The 20,835-nt window shown below is 51.5% G+C and overlaps 1 protein-coding gene across 1 annotated transcript; it reads right to left on the reverse strand.

Annotated features, from left to right (window-relative positions):
* Positions 1 to 11: 11 nt before the first annotated feature.
* On the reverse strand, positions 12 to 20,417 carry LOC122384940 (multidrug resistance-associated protein 1-like). The gene is made up of 30 exons (XM_043372786.1): positions 20,382 to 20,417; positions 16,004 to 16,223; positions 15,805 to 15,921; positions 15,361 to 15,537; positions 15,082 to 15,207; positions 13,810 to 13,947; positions 13,558 to 13,689; positions 13,108 to 13,301; positions 12,470 to 12,664; positions 11,880 to 12,057; positions 11,333 to 11,501; positions 11,020 to 11,171; positions 10,568 to 10,705; positions 9,903 to 10,049; positions 9,485 to 9,569; positions 8,909 to 9,102; positions 8,361 to 8,537; positions 7,984 to 8,151; positions 7,560 to 7,740; positions 7,102 to 7,240; positions 6,580 to 6,763; positions 6,135 to 6,221; positions 5,459 to 5,579; positions 4,866 to 5,176; positions 4,536 to 4,626; positions 4,022 to 4,130; positions 3,092 to 3,629; positions 2,309 to 2,475; positions 1,423 to 1,617; positions 12 to 1,112 (listed from the first exon to the last, which is right to left on the reverse strand). Exons 3-30 carry the CDS (start codon positions 15,841 to 15,843, stop codon positions 1,001 to 1,003), a joined length of 4,644 nt encoding a protein of 1,547 aa, XP_043228721.1. The 5' UTR covers positions 15,844 to 15,921; positions 16,004 to 16,223; positions 20,382 to 20,417; the 3' UTR covers positions 12 to 1,000.
* Positions 20,418 to 20,835: the final 418 nt, after the last annotated feature.

A 20,835-nucleotide genomic window follows, 5' to 3' on the forward strand; every position in this document is an offset into this window, starting at 1 on the left:
GCTGCTGATAGTTCCATAGTCTGAGAATTCGGAAAATGATTTGTGTATTTATGTAAGTAACAAACGGCACATCCACCTATTATGCTGCCTTGTCTTTGTTACAAAGACTAACCAGACGACAACCTTACACAGTCACAAAGTCACAACACCTAGTAGTTCTGAGGCTAGCTCTGAGACGGTTTATGGACAGTCGTGTCCATGGAAAGATCACAAGAGCTGCCTTTCAAACTGCCTTCTAGAGAAGTAACGATCACAAAACATCCAAAAAGATCGAATCAGATCACATTGTTCCATTCCAAGGCCACTGAGATTCCCTGCACAGAGCTAAAGGTCCCAAAATGGGGACTGGGCCAAGTCCCAAAAATGCCGTCTGGACACGAGTGGCTGGCTTACCGACTTGGTGTCATTAACAAATACCAACCAGTCGCTAAGTATCCACAGAGTATCTCCCTGACCAGTCGTATCTGCCTGACCCCGCTTACCAGTTACAATAGAAACCACGTAGCATGCTATCCCGTCTTGGTTACAGTTTTACAACACCAACCACATGACAAAACTTGACAACCACATCACAGTAATGCGACGATTATGGACGGTCGGGTCCATACGACAAATAACTGCTGACAAATGACTGTTACGAAAAGCTGTCCTCACTTGTCTTAGTATTAAGTACCTGCCTTTTAATGCACGGAAATCACATCGAAAAGCATCAACCTGACTGTGTTAGCAGAAGTATCACGATAAACATCGACTGTAACAGCCTGCACATGATGTTCCACTGACTAGTCCGGCCTCTCACTCAGCTGATAAATCAGATCTAGTCTCCATGTAGTGAACCTTTGGGATCACCCGTTACCCAGGCAGTGAACGTCGGCGGTACGTGGGGCGCCGGGTCCCGGCTGTCAGGCCAGCCCCGCCGCCCTCCTGCCACCGTGGTGGCTCTCAGGCCAGCCCGGCCACCGTGGCAGCTCTCAGGCCAGCCCGGCCGCCGTGGTGTCTCTCAGGCCAGCCCGGCCGCCCTGGCCATGCCGTAGAAGACGGAGCCCTTGTCGGCCAGCAGCTCGGACGGGGGCGCCATCTCCCTGATACGGCCCGATTCCAGAACCATTACCCTGAAATCGAAATCAATGTTAAATAATATAAAAGAGCTTTTAGCGATAATAAGAGAAAAAACATCGGCCATCAACTGTTTTCGTACAGCTTCAAAACGTAACCTGCCCTAAATAACGCCAAATGGAGTCTACGACTTGGAACTTGCCAATACTCACGCATGGTACTGGCTATTAACCCAGAGTGAGCTCGCACAACTCGCCCACAACGTGCCTGGTGGCGTGACCCCCGTCTCCCCTCCCCCCCATCTGGTGCTGCCCAATGGTGTCACCCTGGTGCTGCCCGGTGGTGTCACCCTGGCCGTCCGGGTACCTGGTGCTGTCCATGATGGTGTTGAGCCGGTGTGCGATGGTGAGCACGGTGCAGTCGGCGAACTCGGACCGGATGGTGGCCTGGATCAGGTCGTCCGTCTCCAGGTCCACCGCCGCAGTGGCCTCGTCCAGCACCAGAATCTTGGTCTTACGGAGCAGCGCGCGGCCCAGGCAGATCAGCTGACGCTGGCCCACACTGTTAGAGACACAGGTCAGGTCAGCGGCGCGACCCAGGCAGATCAGCTGACGCTGGCCCACACAGTTAGAGACACGAGTCAGATCAGCAGCGCGCGGCCCAGACAGATCAGCTGACGCTGGCCCACACTGTTAGAGACACGAGTCAGATCAGCAGCGCGCGGCCCAGGCAGATCAGCTGACGCTGGCCCACACTGTTAGAGACACGAGTCAGGTCAGCAACGCGCGACCCAGGCAGATCAGCTGACACTGGTGCACACTACAGGACACGGGTCAGGTCACCTATCATCAGAATCGTGTCAATGAAACAGAAACATCCCGATTTTTTCCGTAACAAGCTGGAGCAATAAGGTACAGGTCTCGCGGGTTTTAGCGGTAGGTTTTGCACCTAGAAAATTTAGTGTACTTCAGGCTATATCTTCGTCGTCTTAAGCTTTTAAGTGTTGAAGATGCGATCGACTTGTTGGGTAACAAGCCGGCCATGATCGTGTAAAATGGCTTCATCGTAGATCGATTAGTTTCTGAGATATAACCGGAAATGTAAAAGTGCAAAACCTACCGCTTAATCTCGCGAGACCTGTACGTAGTAAGACAGCGACAGAGCAGCCATTTATACAAAATAGCCTCTACCCCAAACTTGCCATATCATGTCTCTGACCGACTTAGGTCGCATTGTGTCCCGTTTTGCTGACCTGAGGTTGCCGCCGCCCTCGCTGATCTCATGCTGCAGTCCGGCGTCCAGTCCCTTGACGAACGTCTTTAGATGGGAGTGCTCCAGGGCGGCCCAGACCTGGTCGTCCGAGTACTGGTCGAACGGGTCCATGTTCTGGCGCAGAGTGCCCGAGAACAGCACCGGGTCCTGCCGGGAAGGAGTGGACTCAGTACTGCGGAGGAGATGCCGGGTCCACGGGCTCGGTATGGCATTAGTTGAATAGCACGGCTTTACGAACTAGCATAAGCGGATAGGGGGTTAGATCGACTCCTAGGGACGAGACGAGAGACTCGACGAAAGAAAGGGGTCTCGTCTGATTATGACAAGTAATAGTGTTGACAAACAGAGCAGAGCAACAGGTAGACCAGTACCATCATTTATGTACAGTCTGTCTTAAAAGTACCGCGCAAAGTGGCGGTGGATCCATCAAGCCTGACCGAGAAAGGGCCTGTTTTAATTTAAAAGTCACCGACCAATTGACCTAGGGAATGGATAAGGATGTCAGTTGCTTCAGTGACCCAAATTTAGCAGGCCCTTGCTCAGTCAGGCTCGATGGATCCACCGTCACTTTGCGCGGTACTTTTAAGACAGACTGTACAACCCATAACGCCACTCTAATGGCCTGCTCACAGAAAACTATGTTTCCTCCAACCCAACCACATGCAGTCACCATATCCCTCCCCTGCCAGCCAGTCTGCAATATGCCCCCTCATTGACCTTCAACTCCCCCCCCCCCCCCCCGCCGCCGGGCCGACCGCCGCACCTGAGGTATGATGGTGATCTTGGACCGCAGGTCATGCAGGCCGATGTCGCTGATGCGGATACCGTCCAGGGTGATATCTCCGGCGGCCGCCTCGATGATACGGAACAGGGCCAGCGTCAGTGACGACTTGCCGGCGCCGGTGCGACCGACGATGCCGATCTTCTCGCCGCCGGAGATGTCGGCGTCGATGCCCTTGAGGACGAGCTCGAGTCCGGGCCGGTAGCGCGTCTGGTAGTTGTTGAACTGCACACGGCCCGACTGCGGCCACTCGGGCGGCGGACGGGGCCGGCTCTCGTCCACCCAGACGGCCTCCTGCGGCGTCTCAGAGTACTCCTTGATGCGCTCCACGGCCACGATGTCGGTCTCGACGTCGGACGTCATGCGCACGAACCAGTTGAACTCCTGGGTGACGACCATGGCGTAGCTGATGGACATGCCTACTAGACCGACCTCGATCGTGTCGCGCGCCAGCACGCCGAACACGGCGGCGAAGAAGATGATGATAGCCGTAACCATGTCCAGTCGCGAGGCCAGCCACCTGGAACGGCGAGGGACGTGTCAGATGGAGAGTCAAATCGTCTGCAATCGACTAGTTAGCTGCTACAATGTAGACAATTTAACTAACAGCCATCAGTGAAATAAAGCTAACTGAGCAGATTGCATTGAGCAATGTTGAATCTATAACTAGGCCTACAAGATGAAGAAAGTGAGGAAGGTTTACTACTAACGATGGACGAAAGTAATAGTGAAAGTCACTCCTTCCAGTAACTGTACGCAATATGTACAAAGCACGCTCGGGCGTTTGCTATCTTTGAAACTCGCCGATTAACGTTCGTGCATAACATAAGACCCCAGCAGTTGGTCAGCAGTTCGTCAGTTGCCACTGACGGAAAGTGGCAGGCGAGCATGGGGGCATCTCTCGTTACCTACCTGTTGGCTATCATGGACGGATAGTAGCAGGTCTGGTTGTCATCCACCAGCTCCTCAGACTTGAGCGTGAACTCGGGCACCTTGCCGAACGCCCGTATCGTGGCGGCGCCTACAACAGCCCAGATTAACCGGACGTTACACGGGAAGACAGCACTATATAGACCTGGACGGGACTGTGGCACGCTTGCTAGACAATGCCCCGAAACAATTATAACATATGCGACCAGGGTAATGAAAAAGCATTCGACAAAACGAGACGCTGCAAATGCCCACACATCAATGAAAGGTGAATCAGCCAAAAGCAGATCATTGTTGTATGATGCAAATTCATGACTAAAATAATAACAAACAAAAATCATTGGCGATCGGTTTAGAACCCCTTGACAGAAGTGTGTCGCCAACAATTATAGAGCAGCTGCATCTTCAGACGTCAGCTGCAGTTAGATCTCGGATCTCCCCGTTATCCCTCAGTCCGTGTGTGAGTCGGCTCAGCAGCCGGGCCACATCCACTCACCGCTGATGGTCTCACCAAAGTGAGAGTAGATCGGTGAGCGAGACACCGACTCCAGACGCTTTAGTTGCCGAGACGTCGACACGTAAACTACCTGAGGGAGACACGAGAGCACGGTACATCGTCACAGCCCCAGCACCAAGCAGGCTACTGCAGTGAGGATGCATTGGTCTTAGGGATGCCTGGACCGCAGTGGTCATCGGCGCCTGTTAAGGAGGGCTACGAGGCGAGCATCTACACCACAAAATGCAATGAAGGAGTTGATAAAAAGCGAGGTGACATTTCTTCACGCACTGTCGGGCCGTCCACCCCTCTCCCTCCCTCTCCACTCACCCTCGCCAGGTTATAGACGACCAACACCGGCGCCACCACCGCCAGAAAGATGGGCGTCGCGAAGCATATAGCGAACAGCGTGCCCAGGACGGTGCAGAAGCACACAATGCAGTCGGAGATCACCATAGGCAGCGCGTTGTCCAACGTATCCACATCGTCGCCGAACCGGTTTATGGTCCGGCCGAGCGGCGTCGTGTCGAAAAACGCCATCGACAGCCGCAGCACGTTGCTCAGGAGGTGAGAGTGCATCAGCCGCGCGGCGGACAGAAGGCCCGTGAAGAGGCAGAACGACGCCGAGACGGCGAACAGCGCTGCCAAACGAGCAGAAGGGTGTAAATGTTGAGCGGCGTGGACCACGAGGCATTTCCCGGCGTCAAGGCGCGCGGGGTAGACGCAGCTATTTCTGACGTCTCACGAGAATACTTCTTTTTGGCGATTCGGATAAGACATACAACACCAATTTAGCGTTACGGTTTTCTTGTGGTTGAGTAAATCAGTAAAATATCTATAAAAATATCATATCATCTATAAAAATATCCTCCAACCACCGGTTCACCCGCGGCCAGCCGCCCGCCCCGTCCACTGCATCTCACCCTGTCCGACGCCCAGTGCTCCGTACACGGACAGGTAGACGTTACGGCGGTCCGTGTCGTTAAAGGAAGTCTCGTCCTCGGTCCAGGTGGAAAGCCAGATGTTGGAGCTCACACTGCACGCCTGAGGGACAGCGAAACGATGCACTAAGAACAGTGCTACCAAGATGTGACTAACAACTTCACCTCAGCTAAGATCAGTCAGAAATAGACAGCAGGGAACGTTTTTAGAAATAGACAGCAGGGGAACGTTTTTATCACTTCTGAGGCCTCTGAGGCTTCTGAGGCCTCTGAGGCTTCTGAGGCCTCTTGCACCAAACTACCTGGCTAGGTAAAATCGAAAAACCGGTTTCAGAATAAGCTAATCTAGCGGTGGTAAATTTGTTTGCAATAGCCCAATACATAATCTTGTGCTTGCTAAATTTTGCACTCAAATTGTTACATTTGAGACTTGGACTGGGTATACGATGCAAAATAATCCAAGCATTGGTGCAAGAGGATTTTGGTGCAAGAGGCCTCAGAAGTGATAAAAACAAGGATATAAACATGAACGAGTGAGAGAAAAAGGGAAAGAATGAGACAACAATATCAAGAAACAACCGCGGTGAAACGTTGCAGCATTCGCATTGCCGTTGCTGACCCCATACCCCTATCTCCTCCGAAGCTACGCTAGACTGACCTCTGCGGCTATGTAGAGCAGGAAAGTGGCGAGCGTTAGCAGGACTCCCACCGCCCGCGCGTAGAAACCGTACACAGACAGCTTCACCTGCGGGACACATGGAGGTCAGGTGGACAACGTGGCTACTGCTTTCTATGGATACACCAATCCTGCTCTGTAGTGACCCAAGGCCAGCAACATATCGCGCTGGTCGCATTGTTTCAAACCAAGGTGGATAAGTCATCTGTTCCACGAATGTGGTTACCTGAACATGGCGGCGAGAGAGAATATAAGACACCCGTGAAAACTTATTCGTAAATAATCCCTGAACATTCCAGCTATGGCATGCCTCTGAAAATAATACATAATTTCGTACTCTACCAGACAGCTCTTGACCCCATTTTCCAGTAGCTCCATCCCTGCCGCCAATCTCCGAGCACCAGTCCTGCGCCTCTATCCTGCTTACCTTCCCGGTCTCGGTTTTCTCGGCCTCGATGAGCCGACCCCTGGCGTCTCGCTCCTCAGTCGTTACACCGACGGGCGGCGCCGGCGGCGGTCCGCCGTCCCCCTCTGGGTGGGGGTGTGGGTGAGCGCCGCCCCGGCGGCGGCGGGCGCTGCCGGCCCCCTCCACACTGGTCACAGACGCCGACCTGAGCGAACAGCACAGACAGGAGGGTTAGGGTGAGGGTCAGCGAAGCTGGTGGTCTGGAATGATATCCAGATAAAGGATATCAACTGGTGTAAAACCCCCAGGGAAGGAGCAGTAGAAATAATCACTAAGCATGGATGCAAGCGCCTATTCAGTGTCCGATGCAGTGCCAACCATAATCAAGCAATTAAGTAGCATTTCCTGTATCAATCATGCTATGAGTACTCTGGCGACTCTGAAATCATGCACTCATCTGTAGCCGTACACTGAAGAACCAGAACCATTCCCTCAGCGTGACACATCCGTCGCCATTGAACAGAACCGTCCGCGGGTCCTCACCTGGAGGCGGTGACCGGGCGGGGCGACCCCTCGCCCTGACTGGCGCGGCTCTCAGAGTCCTGCCGCACGCGCTCCATCTTCCTCTGCAGCTCGCGGCGGCCCAGCGTCTCCTCCAGCTGGTGTTTGATCTCGTCCAGCTCTGGGGCGGCGCAGAGCGAGTGTCAGACGGTCAGGGAGACGGAGGCATCACGAGCTAGCGCTACCGGCTCACAGACCCGGTGAGCGGCATCTTCAAATGAGCAAAGCACTCATGCGCGCCTGCGTAAGCCATCAGATGTACCAATTTTTAAGACGTATTCAGCATATGAACAGGCTTGGTAAGACGTATAGACACTTTAAAGACACTAATTCCTCCACACACGGGCATAGTCTTGACACCTGCGAATTGCGATCCCACCGGCACTGAATCTCTCCCCGAACCCTCTCACCGGCTCTGACCGGTCGGTAAGTTCCCCTACCCTCCTCCTCGTCCTCGGCACCGGCCTCTGTCAGGTACTGCAGCAGGAAGTCGGAGAAGGCGCCTCGGTTGTCCATCAGCTGCCGGTAGGGGCCCGTCTCCGACACACGGCCGTCCCGCAGCACCACGATCAGATCCGCGCGCGACAGGTGAGCGATCCCGTGCGTCACCAGAACACGAGTCTGCAAGGGGAGCACACGGCGACGATTGTTGAATAATAGAAGACAAAGGTAGCGATTGATGTGGGCTGGCTTGGACAGAGGTACGAATCCACAACTTGTTCATCGCAAAACGTGCTTTGGTGATACGATCATACGACATCCTCATTGTAACTGACAGCAAACAAAATTTTGATCTATGAAAGTCACCTAAAACAAAATTTGCATTAGAGCGTAACTTCAGCACCCTAATTCACAACGGCTCACCCTATCTTTGAGCATGCCTTCGGGTCCGATGACGTTCTCGAAGATGTGTTTTCCGACGTGTGAGTCGACGGCCGAGAGTGGATCGTCCAGAAGGTAGACGTCTCTGTCACTGTAGACGGCACGCGCCAGCGCCACGCGCTGCTTCTGACCACCAGATAGGTTGATACCCTGAGGGTAGTTGAACGGTAGGATAGCGTCAGATCACTGGGACGATGGATGGAGGTGTAAGGAGACAAGAAGGTGAACTATGATCATTGTCCGACCGAGGATCTATGATCATTCACTGGGCGTTTGGTCCCATCCGCGCCCCGGTCCCAGAAACTCATCTAACACAACGTTAGTAACCGTTTGTGACACAGGTATGACGGTGGCCGCACCTTCTCGCCAATCTCTGTATCATCGCCGGCCGGCAGCATGTCAAAGTCGCTCCGCAGCGCGCAGGCGTCCACACAGCGGTTATACAGGTCCTCGTCCAGCGTCCGGCCGAACAGAATGTTATCCTTGAGCGTGGCGTTCTGAATCCACGCCTCCTGCGCCACGTACGCCACACTGCCCTGCGGTGTGCGTCAGGGTGGGACAATTAGTGCGGCACATACGTCACAGCGCCTCATTAAGTCTCATGAGGGTTACCTTTATCATACTCATCCATTTCTGTTGGTTGTTTGTTTCATTTGTTTCAAAGACATGGCCTAAATATTGACTATCAAATTATGAGTTAAGCAATGTGAAATGTCGCAGAGTTACAGAAAACAAAGGCATCGCAATTCGCAAAGCAGGTAGCCAAAATATAGCTCCCATTCGGAAGTAGGAACCGCTAATGAGCATGGCTGAAGAGCAAACCGCAGCCACGGGGATGAAACACTAGCATCATTCACACTCACACGATTGTCAAACGTACATACGTCAAGGCCTCAGCCTGACTGACCTTGACATTGACCCGTCCGGTGAGTTTCTCCATCTCGCCCAGGAGGGCGCTGAGCAGTGACGACTTTCCGGCGCCGACCATACCCACCACTGCCGCCAGGCTGCCGCGGCTCACGCGCAGTGTCACGTCCTGGAGGGTGGGCGGCGCTGTGGCCTCCCAGGCGAACGAGCCGCCCTCCACCACCACCGGGTCACCTGGGAGGGCAGGAGGGGTCACAGGGGTCACAGGGGTCACAGGGGTTACAGGGGTCAAGGGTCAGAGGGGTCAGGGTATCAGCAGGGTCAGGAGGAGAAGCGAAGAATTTCAAAAGTTTCCTGAGAGATAGAGGCATTTCATTAAAGGTTCGTACCAACGAACTCATTCGTAGCTGAACACACATATTTTAGTCTACATACATATATGCCCAAAATCCAAAGCATGGCAACGGTAAAGACATCCATCTGCATATGACCATTTACCAAAACCAACGCCACCCCAACAGCAGAGACGCATGACACGCGTACAACCATTCCCGTTAACAAGCACATACAAAAGCAAACATACACACAGCACCCCTTTCCGGGTAGTCTTACGTACTCTCTGCGTCGTCGTGGGACACAGCGTGTTCGTCCAGATCCTCGCTGTTGAGGTACTTGTTCATCCGCTTCAGGGACACCCTGGCCTGGTGGAGAACAGTGGGGAAAAAGATACGTAAGAGGAAATCAGGAATCGGTAATATATGGGGGGGGGGAAGAGACAACGGCCACATAAGGGGAGACGACTTGAGCGAATAAAGGACCGTGCGCATCTCGCGACTAAATTCCATCATTATCTCAATCCCGCTTTACCGGAAGTGTGGGTTCCTAAACAGTTGTAACTGCACATGCTATACGATAGAAAACGTGTACGATATTTATTATCACAGGCCATGAAAATTACCTACTCAAGGTACATTCAAAAGACGCCGAAGGACGCTAAATGTCAGGGCTTACTATTTCGATGGCTCCATCCTTACCTGTACTGTTGAGGCGGTAATGAACGGCAGCATGGCCAGGGGGAAGCGGAGAGCGGAGAAGAGCGCCAGAGAGACGAACGCGCGCCGACTGTCCAGCACGCCGTCCGTCTCCGTCAGCACGTAGGTGGCAAACGAGCCCAGACAGACCTGTGAGAGCGGCCAGCGGGAGGGTAGATTAGGCAGCCCTCTGGTAGGCCGCGTAGGGCACACGGAGATACAACGCACATCTTTGTTTGTTTTGTTTATTTGGGTTAGGCCCTTTCGGTCTGACAGGACCATTTCAGAGCCAGAAGAATGATAGGAATTAGGGGGAGATAGTGGTCTGGGCAGACACCCTAGAGAGTCGCCGGGGCTGAGCCCGTCCGAATGGACAGGCCGACCAGCCCCCCAAGCACTCTCTGCACCCGGCTACGGGGTGTGCTCCCTCAGGAGCAGCGGTGCCGCCCCAAGTGAGCAGCCCGCGTGAGATAAAGTTGCCTGTCCAGCCCGGAGGGGGGGGGGGGGTTGCGGCGTGAAGGAGAAGGATTTCAGTATCCTAAGGATGGAAACGACGGAAAGGAGAGCGCATCTTTGAGGGTACAACTGCTTATATACGAATACAGCGTCCGGTTACAAATACCAGTGAGTCAGATCCCAAGATAAGATCGGTGTTCGGAGGAGCTTACCATGAACGGAGCGCACGACCAGATGAACTGATTGAACGCGTTCAGGTAGGCCGTCTTCCTCAGCACGCGGATCTCCTGGTCGCGTATGTCCAGCACGTGCTGCTCGAAGGAGGGCTCCCACGCGTACAGCTTCAGCACCTGGTGGAGTGGGGAGGAAGGACCATTGGTGATACACGTGAAATGGGGCGCGAACCTATTGCAGTTCGCACCGCACTGCATCCCAACGCCTCCCGATATGAACTCGGACTGGATGCCAGTGATCAAATAATGAGATGCACGCCCAAAATATATGCGTATATTTAGTTCAAAAAAGGATAAGGAACTGCAGGTGCATATCTGAATGTATATTATAACAAATATTTGTAGATGCATGCGTATCTGAATGTGTGCTTATGGTAAATAGTAAATACCGTGTTCACCTCGAACCAAGACGTAAGCTCACGTCTACACACCTTGATGCCGCCGAGTATTTCGTTCATCATCTTGACCCTCATGTCCTTGTACTTCATCTGCTTCAGCTGCAGCTTCTCGTAGAGCCGCGACGTGTATAGCTGGAGGGGCATCAGCACGACCATGATGGCGATTCCCACGAACACACTGGCGCCTGCAGGGGGAGGGAGGTTCGGTCAGACTGCAAACTGACTAGATGACAAAACAAATGATTCCAAATCACTAGCCATGATCAAAGCTGGAATGAAGCACGACATTCGAAGCGGAATATTATGTGTTCAACTGTGTCGTATTATTCCGGATCGGACCCCTCACCCAGCTCCTGGTAGAGGAAGTACACGGCCAGTCCAATTTGGTAGGGCGCCGACCAGATCATGCACACGTAGCCGACCAGGTCCATGAACCGCTGCGCGTCCACTGACATCAGATTGACTATCTCACCGACGGTGGACTCGCGGCGCGCCGAGTTGCTGATGGTGAGCGCCTGGTGACGGGGGGGGGGGGGAGGGGGGTCACACGTGGACCAGCACCTAGGTCCGTGCCTCAGTCCCAACTGCACTTCATTACTGTCAATCTTCAATGATAGAGTTAAAACATGACTTTCGAAAGCTGCTCATTGCTTAAGCCACTCTTTTTTCATTTACCAAGCTGCTGAAGCCTCCTGGCTCAGTCCGTCATGAAGCCGAACCAGTCCGCTACCGAGCTTCCACACTGACTGTATGGTATTGGTCGGGCCCGACCCAGGCCAGTGCTCAGCACGCTGCCCGTCCTCTAGCCCAAATCAGTTGACTAACTTCTACTCCCACCCCACAGTCCAATATCCCGCCACCTTACCCCTCCCCCTCCAACCATGCCTGCTGACCTTCGTGTATACGGCTGACATCAGCGCAGTGCGCACGTGCATGCCGAGCGTCATCATCAGCAAGAAGTACTGGCCCAGCACTAGGGACATCAGCACGCTGACCAGTACCATCAGCACGGCATAAAAGTAGCCGTGCCACGCCGGCTCCGAAGAGTCCGACACGAAACCGATGATAGCACTGCGGGGATGATAAAAGCCGATTATCGTACTGTAGGGTAATAAATATAATCATCACACTGCTTTAGGGCAAATTATTTGACTATCACACACAAAACTGATATAACGTCTTAAATCCAATATATCTTACTATCATATATATTGTGTAGGTACTTGCGAAACTGATAACCTCACTGCGGCGGAAGAACTAGAGAGGCGATTTACGACGTTGCTCGACGGATCCATAATCCCAATGAGCTTAAAAATCGGCTCAGTGTCAGCCCTGCGTGAGTTGGCATTCATGCACCATCACGCTTTAATCCTGAATTATACATCAACTGTAGATTTCACTCACCAGCCTATACATTTCTTACGAACAAATATTTTGTGACGGTGGAAACACCACAAAACCATAACTTTTCCGTCCGACTTGCCTGAGTATCTGAGGATTGAGGAACTGCAGAGTATCGAAGACAAACTTGAGAAGGACTCCGATGAGGAAGCGCGGGCCGAATGTCCTCACTAAGGCGGGGAGGACCGAAGCTGGAGCTCGTGTCCTCCGAGGGCCGTTTCCTCCACTGAGGGGGATACCGTTTGGCACTGCCTTCTGTCCGTCAGGTGCCGAGTGGCTGAGGGAGGGGCACAACAGCGTCAGACAACGAGAGCAGGGAAATTCGGTCACGAATAACCGTGATAGAGAGGCGACTAACGATAGAGTGAGCTCGGAGGAAATGTGCAAAGAAAATAACATGCATGGAGACTGGAAACGGCGAAAAAGGAATGAAAACAGAAAAGAAAGAAAGAAAGAGAGAGAGAGAGAGAGAGAGAGAGAGAGAGAGAGAGAGGGGGAGAGAGAGAGAGAGAGAGAGAGAGAGAGAGAGAGAGAGAGAGAGAGAGAGAGAGAGAGAGAGAGAGAGAGAGAGAGAGAGAGAGAGAGAGAGAGAGAGAGAGAGAGAGAGAGAAAGTCGGTGCCATCCTGATTCAACTACCCGTCCAAATCGAGGCACCCACATGACAACACCCTAGCCGCCCCCCCCCCCCCCACAGTCCTCCCTCCATCGTTCGTCCTCACTTCTGCGTGCTGTGCAGCAGGCCGTGCCAATGTCTGTTAAACTCGGCCACCACGGTGGAACACATGTGACTGGTGTCGAGCCGCCAGAGGTCCTCCCGGCGCAGCGAGCGTCGCCAGCCGAGCAGGGCCATCGGCTCGAACCAGGCGAACGTCAGCTGGCTGAGGAACGACGCCGAGCCCTCCGGACACGGCTTCTGTGGGACGGGAGCAAAATAGTGTGAGATACGGAGCACAGCGGGGGCGGGGATGCTGAAAGAATAGCGACTCGATACAATAATGAGCAGCTCTGTAATTATCCTAGCGCTAGAAGCGAAAGGTCTATTTCACTATTAGCTTACTTTTTTAAAACAATTTTCACCCCAATGACTGACTGATTTGAGCGTGGTGTGTCTTCCACGACACAATATAAGGATTTACCGCCCTGAAGTCGCTCTGAAGCGGAGTACTCACCTCCTCCCCGGTCTTCTCTCCGCGCTGTTGGGTCGGCGTGTCGGCAAAGCAACTGAGCAGCCACTCGCCGAACAGAACCGGAAAGTAGACCATGTAGAGGACGAACGGCCCGACCGGCTGTTCGGGGCCCGTCTGAGCGCAGGGAGTGGGGACAGGCCGTTTTCATTCCAATCCAATGTGTTTATTTGATGACCGCAACAAAATAAAATGACCGATTATGGTGACACAGCATATATCGAACCGAGACCATACCTGCCCAATGGCTGCCCTGAGCCGTGTTCGGAACTCGGGCACGGCACACAGCAGCAGCACGGTCCAGAACGTCCATAGAACGCCGGAGGTGCGCACGCCGCGCCGCCGGCCGAGCACGGTTAGCAGCAGAGCGAGCACCTGAGGACGGCGCACGCGGCGGGGTCAGAGGGCTGCGTCCACGGGTCGGGACACAGACACAGTAAACAGCCGAGACACAGACACAGTAAACAGCCGAGACACAGACACAGTATATAGCCGAGACACAGTAAACAGCCGAGCCACAGACACAGTAAACAGCCGAGACACAGTAAACAGCCGAGCCACAGACACAGTAAACAGCCGAGACACAGACACAGTAAACAGCCGGGACACACACACAGTATACAGCCGAGACACAGACACAGTAAACAGCCGAGACACAGACACAGTAAACAGCAGCAGAAGACAGCAAACAGCCGAGACACAGACAGCTATACACGATAAACAGCACTCCCAGATAAACTAACTGGATGCTTACGGTGACGCCTGATGCGGTGAGACTGAGTCTAAGTTACGTAGCTAAGTTGATACCACCTAGACAAAACATCTAGGTTTATCATGTCCCGCGGCGCCTCGTCACCTAATTGACCTTCCGTCTGCTAAAATGAGTTTATGCCTGACCACGCACTGATTCATACAAACGAACACACAGCCTCTACGAGGGCCCCATCACCAAAACAGCGGGCGTGACCACAATGTTATTAGCACGATTCGGTCTGACACGAAAACAACGGTGTCGAGCCCGCCCTGTGACACGCAATGCGCGCTCACTGCACCGCGAAGAACGGCATATCTTAGCACGTGTGCCGTCCGTCATACCACTGAGACGTCTGCTAGTGTAGACCCTTACGTCGCCAAGAAAATACAGTGAATCAGCAAGGCGTCATATAAATTTAGCACCAAAACATCAAAAAATCAGAATGTTGGCATCAATATCGCTCAACAAGCTGGTCTATCATTGTAGCTGTGCTCGACCTGTTATAACACACTTCAAGAAAAAACACTTACCTACGCAACAACAAGAACGCTAGCTTGACACCGTCTTGATTGTTTACATGATACAAAACACCCACATAGATAGCCAGCAGACGCTTACCAACAATTATAAAACATGACCGAAAACATATCAACGACCAATGAATTGGCCAGGGCACCATTACCGTCTCAGCTCCGATAGCCATACATTTGCCCTGCACGGCGGACGAACAGGTAGACGTTTCACAGCCGACTTACTATGGTAGCGAATAGGATGATTGGTGTGAAAACGTCCACCGCACGCACGCTGTAACCGGCGTGGTAGCGTTGTGCGGAGACAGCCAAACTGGCTAGCTGCACGATCAGTAGAACGGCGGCCAAGACCTGCATGGAACGGGTCAGACAACGGTCAAAAAAGATCACAAGGGTCACGCAAAAAAAAACACCAGCAGGCAGAAGTTCATAACTACATGCATAACTACTACACCCTTCCGAAACCAGAAGAGATCCAGGATTCACACATTGTGCTGTACTCACACATTTGCTGACGTTGAGTATGGTCCGTGGGAGCGGGTTTTCTGTGCTCCTCTTCAGCAGGAAGATCTCCACAGGCGCGAGCAGCCAGAGCAGGGCACAGGGCGCCCAGACCAGCGCCGTGCGCTCGAAACACGCCGTGAAGTCGGGGTCGTCCGTCCGCCACACCGAGCCCGCGTTCTGACAGCGACAGAGGTGGATCACTGGCGTAGCGCACGGGCAAAGTATGCGTGTAGGCAGAACACCACTCTGTAATACCCTACCGAGAGCGTATGTTGCAGAAAAGTAACAACAATAATACGATCAAATCTGGCCTAACCTAAGACCAATGATATACGAATCAGCGACGAATTGGTCGGAAGATTCCTTGTGTTTTTAGCATCGGTAGTTTTATGAATCGATGAAATTATTGAAATTTGAAAATAAACTTATCTTTAGTTTACTTACCCAGAATTCAGAGTGACAGTATCCTTCGAAACCTGACATCTTCTAAATATGTAGGAATATGCTGATGGTGAGAGGCAAGACGCTGCTCCCAATGAACTCGCTCTGAAAAAAACAGCGCTTACATCAAAAGTAAATCTATACACAAGATATAGGTATCACAACAACGTCTAATAATCAGTAACAAATCACCAGCACCTACCAGCGGAGCCGACAGCTTTATACTGGCAGGCCGAGCGGCTACGAGAGCCGACCGCAGTGCAGCACCGGCGCCACTCGGGGTTCCGTATAGACTGATCTCCCGCCGGCCGGCCGACTGGCAGATGCGGGCAGATGCAGGCCGGCAGATGCGGTCAGCGACAGCGCCGCGGATCGCAAGTCACGCCCCGCATGGCGCACGTCAGGCTTCTTGGAACCGGTGCCTGCGGGCCAGGCGGCACACAATGCTCTTCTCACGAACTGGGGGAGGCGTGTCCGGGCATGTTGCATGTGCATTGTGCAATGTGCAGATTACGGGGATGGCAATGGGTCCACGATGCGGTCGTCGAGAAATCAGTCGCGACACATTAAAGTTTGACTATTGATGACTTCCGGGCTGTAAGAAAGAAGCGACACTTCGGCGAATTATTTTATTCGACATTTTTATTTTTATTTTATTTTTTATTAGACATTATAGCAAGTTTTCGGACGAAGTTTTCAGCTTCTCGTTACACTTCTTAGCCCTCGCACTTATAGTGGGTCCTCGCCAGATGGACCCTCGTCGGTTTTTTGCGAATAACTCGCGAAAAAGCGACCGCGGGCCGATCATGACAAAACTTTCAGCCCCTCGAGTCAATCAATTTCACACGGCCTGAACACCTCATGACCTTGAACCAGACGACCTTTGACCTGTGACCTGTTTCTTGAGACCATGTCAGACAGTTATTGGACAGGACAGGAATTGTGACAAGGCGATTGTCGGCATACAGTATCTGTGCGTTTCCAGAGTTTTTTATGACTTAAAAGTGTAGTTTTTTTTTAGCCAGTTTCGAATTTAGCACTTATCTGAACATTTGAGGAAAGGTTTTGGTGCCTATACAAATGGTACGAAACTGTCAGTGGTACTGGTAGTATATATCTACTAGTACTATGGATAGCCGGCGCAACGCCCACTGGTTGACTGGTCACCACAAATGCGTGAATACATCATCTTTGATCAACACTTATATGCAATTCGGAATTAGGACCGGAACTCCCATAACAACCTCACTTTTGGAAGTCGTAGCAAGTCCCAATTTCCCCGAATATTGGCGGGCCATTGACATGCCCTGGAAGGTCAACCAGTGACCGACTATATCAAAATTCGGTAGCATCGGCTTAACTATTCTGGTCACGGGCAGCAAACTCGTTTTTCCCCGATGCTCTAGCGTGATAAGGGACCGAATGGCTGGGGGATGGGCTCCAACGAATACCATCCCAACGTATCAGTCGTGTCAGTCGCTCCAACGTAGCGACTGACAAAACGCCAATACAGGCAAAGGTTAACTTTTGACATCACCGGGAGACATATATCTTCCCGGGGAATGGTTCCCGCGTCCGACGAACTTGGCTCGGACCCTGGTCCGAGCGAATGTTAAAACGTCAGTACGTCAGTTCTGTCATTTGCAAAGAACCGCGTTTCAATAGTTGACATCCCTAACCGATCGTGGGAAGGAAACCGTGTCATTTTACGCTCGTCACTTGTTCAGGGCACAATACTGGGTGTGCGGAAACTCTTCGCGATTTCCTGCAATGCTGACCAGCGCGCTGCGACTACGTCTCCCGATGGCCTCAGAAGACCCTCATTGCCCGGTCAGTCAAAAAGCACGCACACGAATATGACCTTGGAATTGAGTCTGATCATGAATCATAAGTCTTGTCATCACCATCCTGTGCAAGGCATCCAAATCGTAGCTTACAGATTGATGAAATGTAGATAGTGAACAGCTCAGCCTGGCAAAGAGTTCAGGGGATGAAGGAAGCGCCTGAAAAATACATGAGTGTTGTAGGGCATGAAAAGCAAAAACACCCCATTACCTTACCCAAAACCAGCTAACTGAAGAAAAAACAACAACAGGCAATGGACTCCTGGACACAAATGTCACACTGTGGATCAGAGCCACCTCCATGCAAACAAAGTTACAGGGTGTCCGGAAAGTCCTGGCGCTTCTTTTGGACGCCGTGTAACGCGCGCTGTGATTATTGGACATTCAGCCAATCATCACAGACATGACCCCTCGTTGATTGCTCAGCCAGAGGTCGTGTAAATATGACCTTGAAATCGTTTTCAGTGATGGGTAGATGGGCGAAGATGCGCCTTGTCGCTGAATGCCTGCGCGCGGCGACCGGGTGCGACTTGAACGAGGCTCGAGCTGCAGCGCGATGCGGCGTTTTTCGATGAATGGTTTAGCTGGTAAAGGTTTATTTCGACTCGGGAATTCCTTAGAAAATATCCTCAGACCGTTTCGAACGCGATATGGGAACGGAGCAGCATTTCAGCGCGGCAATCGAAGAAAGTGCGGGGGTCTGATGGACAAAAATGTCCCATCATCTTCGTCAATGTCGAATAAATGAATGACAGGCTGGCCCACGAGGGGTTCCTGGACAGCCACATCAACCCGAGGGTCAAGACGACATGCCCGAAGGGTCACTTCGCATTTCAACAGCACAGAGCACCCTCCAACAACGCCGCTGCCATTCAAGCTAAACTGACAGAGGAGCTTGCCGGGCCAGATCACCGTGGCGAAATGAGATCAGGCCGCCTTATTCTCCTAACCTGACCCGCTCGACTAAGGCGTGCTACGCGTTTTGTAGAACAGGATCTAGGCCATTTCTCACCCCAACCTGGAGTCGCTGAAGACTCGCATCATGACAGCATGGGAGGACCTGGAAATGCCCCGCATCGTCAAAACCCGCAGACGCTTCCTCCCCTACGTCGAGGCCGTCGTCGGCGCCGACGATGGTTACATTGAATGAGCACGTAGCGGAAGCATGTGGCTTGGTGTCCCTGGTCATTGTTTTGATCCATTGATTAGTATCTATGAACCAATGGCATTTGTTTTAGAAAATGTTGAAAAGCGCCAGAACTATCCGGACACCCTGTATAAGGGCATTTGGTGGCCAGGCTGCTCCCTTCTGTTCAAAGAAGCTGTGACTGTAATCACTGTTTAGTCTCTTGACTCATCCCATTAAATTATAGCATGCGAACAGCTCTGTAGATCTTATGCTGTCTTCCATTCTAATCCCAACCCATAGTAGCTAAGGTCTTGCATTTCTGTGTTGAGGGAGGTGAGTGAGAGGGGTATCTATGATCCAACATCAGCAGGGCAAAGTGTCTGCTCTAACAATGAGGCTGAATATCATGCTGTATTTACTTACAAGCATATTTAAAGGTTTAAGGATATAAAAAATCAATTTTCATTGCACCTGGATCTTCAGACAACTAATTTGATCTCATTGGCTATCAGACCATGCCACCAGAGCCCAATTTTATCAACAGAAAAATCACTGGTTGCCAATAAGCTGCCAAAAGCTGCACCAGAATTTTCCTGCAGTCACATAAAACACTGATAATGTGAAAAATAATATTAGCCAAATATACTTTCACAGCAGTCATTTTTTTCTCCCATGGTAGGATTAAATTGCAAGAGAAAAGATCTAGTGAGGCAGTACATTTTTGCATCTTCCTCAGACCTCAAGAAAATGATTGTTTCATTTCAATTTTGGGCTAAAATGAAACAGAATTGCAAGAGATTCTCATGTGGGTTCAAAAATACTGGGAGTTAGCAAAAATTTTAGGTAGTCATAAAGCAGGTGTCACACTTTTTTGCAACCAAGGAGAGGCCCTATACCTGGAAATGCATGTTGTATGTTGTAGGTTATAGATTGCAATTTGCATGTTACGTTAGCTTAGGTTTGGTTGGGGCAGGTTAGGTAAGGTTAGACTGTAATCACTTTGTTTTGGTTTGGCTAAAAAGAAGCATCTCTTGGTAAAGTGCCTTTCCTTGCTTGCCAAAACAAGTGTGACGTGACACCTGCTTTATGACTACCAAATTTTGTTGGTGGCTGGCTTTCAGCGCTACCTTTCAATTTCATAAAATTGTTTCACAAGCCTTTGCAATTTACACTGCGTCAAAATGCCAGCATTTTTAACACAGTTGGAGTTATAAATGGTAGGTGTGTAAGCTAAATGCTGGCAGCCCCTTCTCTCCCATTTTACAGTGAGTTTGGAATGCTGAGATGCAATTGCAAACAACCGCATTTTAACAAAAATATTGGATACAATAGAAACTTAGAAGCCTTTAATTTGTTTTTAGGGCCTTGAGTCTTGATAAAAACTCAGCGGCGTTGCGCTTTATATCAATATGGCAGATCAAATTCAGCGCAAATTGAAATTCAGCAGGAACCGGCAACTTGATTTACCACCCCCACCCCCCCACATGTTACGACGCGCCAGACACAACAGCGAAACACTAGACCTGTCAGAAGTAAAAAGGCCCATTGGACTTGAGTTCCAGAGTTTTGATTTCACTACCATTTAATTTTCATTTACGTGTACTTACTAATTTTTCGTTTAATTATAACACACTTCTACTTGATCCATTCACATTTGTGCTAGCTGCTGCGTCACTGCCCGTCTTATGTGCGTCAATTACATTCCTCGCTTGGCTTCCATATTTGCTTCCAAATTGTCATTTTTTCCTCTACCGGTCGCTTCGAAATGCATGGCAGTGCATTGCCCTTTGATTTTGCATTGATTGATGATTCCATTCGTCATAGGCGGCGGAACGAGGGGGGGGGGGACACCGGGGCACCATGCCCCCCTTTGATTTTGGCATTTTAGCATTAGCCCTATGGGCGTTGCATAGAAAGAATGGTCAATGGGACCAAAAGTCGGCAGTGCCGCCCGTGTTCCGCCGCTACTGCCATTCGTAGAGTAAATAAGACGTTAAAGGCAGCACCAAAGTGTTGATTGCGGTCGAATGCCAACATAATGCCGATAGCCGACTCAAGTGG

The sequence above is a fragment of the Amphibalanus amphitrite genome, unplaced genomic scaffold, assembly GCF_019059575.1.
Source record: "Amphibalanus amphitrite isolate SeventyFive unplaced genomic scaffold, NRLGWU_Aamphi_draft 000204F_arrow, whole genome shotgun sequence".
NCBI classification, from domain to species: Eukaryota; Metazoa; Arthropoda; class Thecostraca; order Balanomorpha; family Balanidae; genus Amphibalanus; species Amphibalanus amphitrite.

Bases quoted from the DNA above. Each gene is read 5' to 3' on its own strand.
- LOC122384940 (XM_043372786.1), bottom strand. From the start codon at position 15,843: ATGTCAGGTTTCGAAGGATACTGTCACTCTGAATTCTGG. The intron at 7,241-7,559 runs GTAGGGGAACTT...GCGCCGCCCCAG, and splicing joins TGCCGAGGACGAGGAGGAGG to AGCTGGACGAGATCAAACAC. The intron at 1,113-1,422 runs GTACCCGGACGG...TTTCGATTTCAG, and splicing joins ACCATCATGGACAGCACCAG to GGTAATGGTTCTGGAATCGG.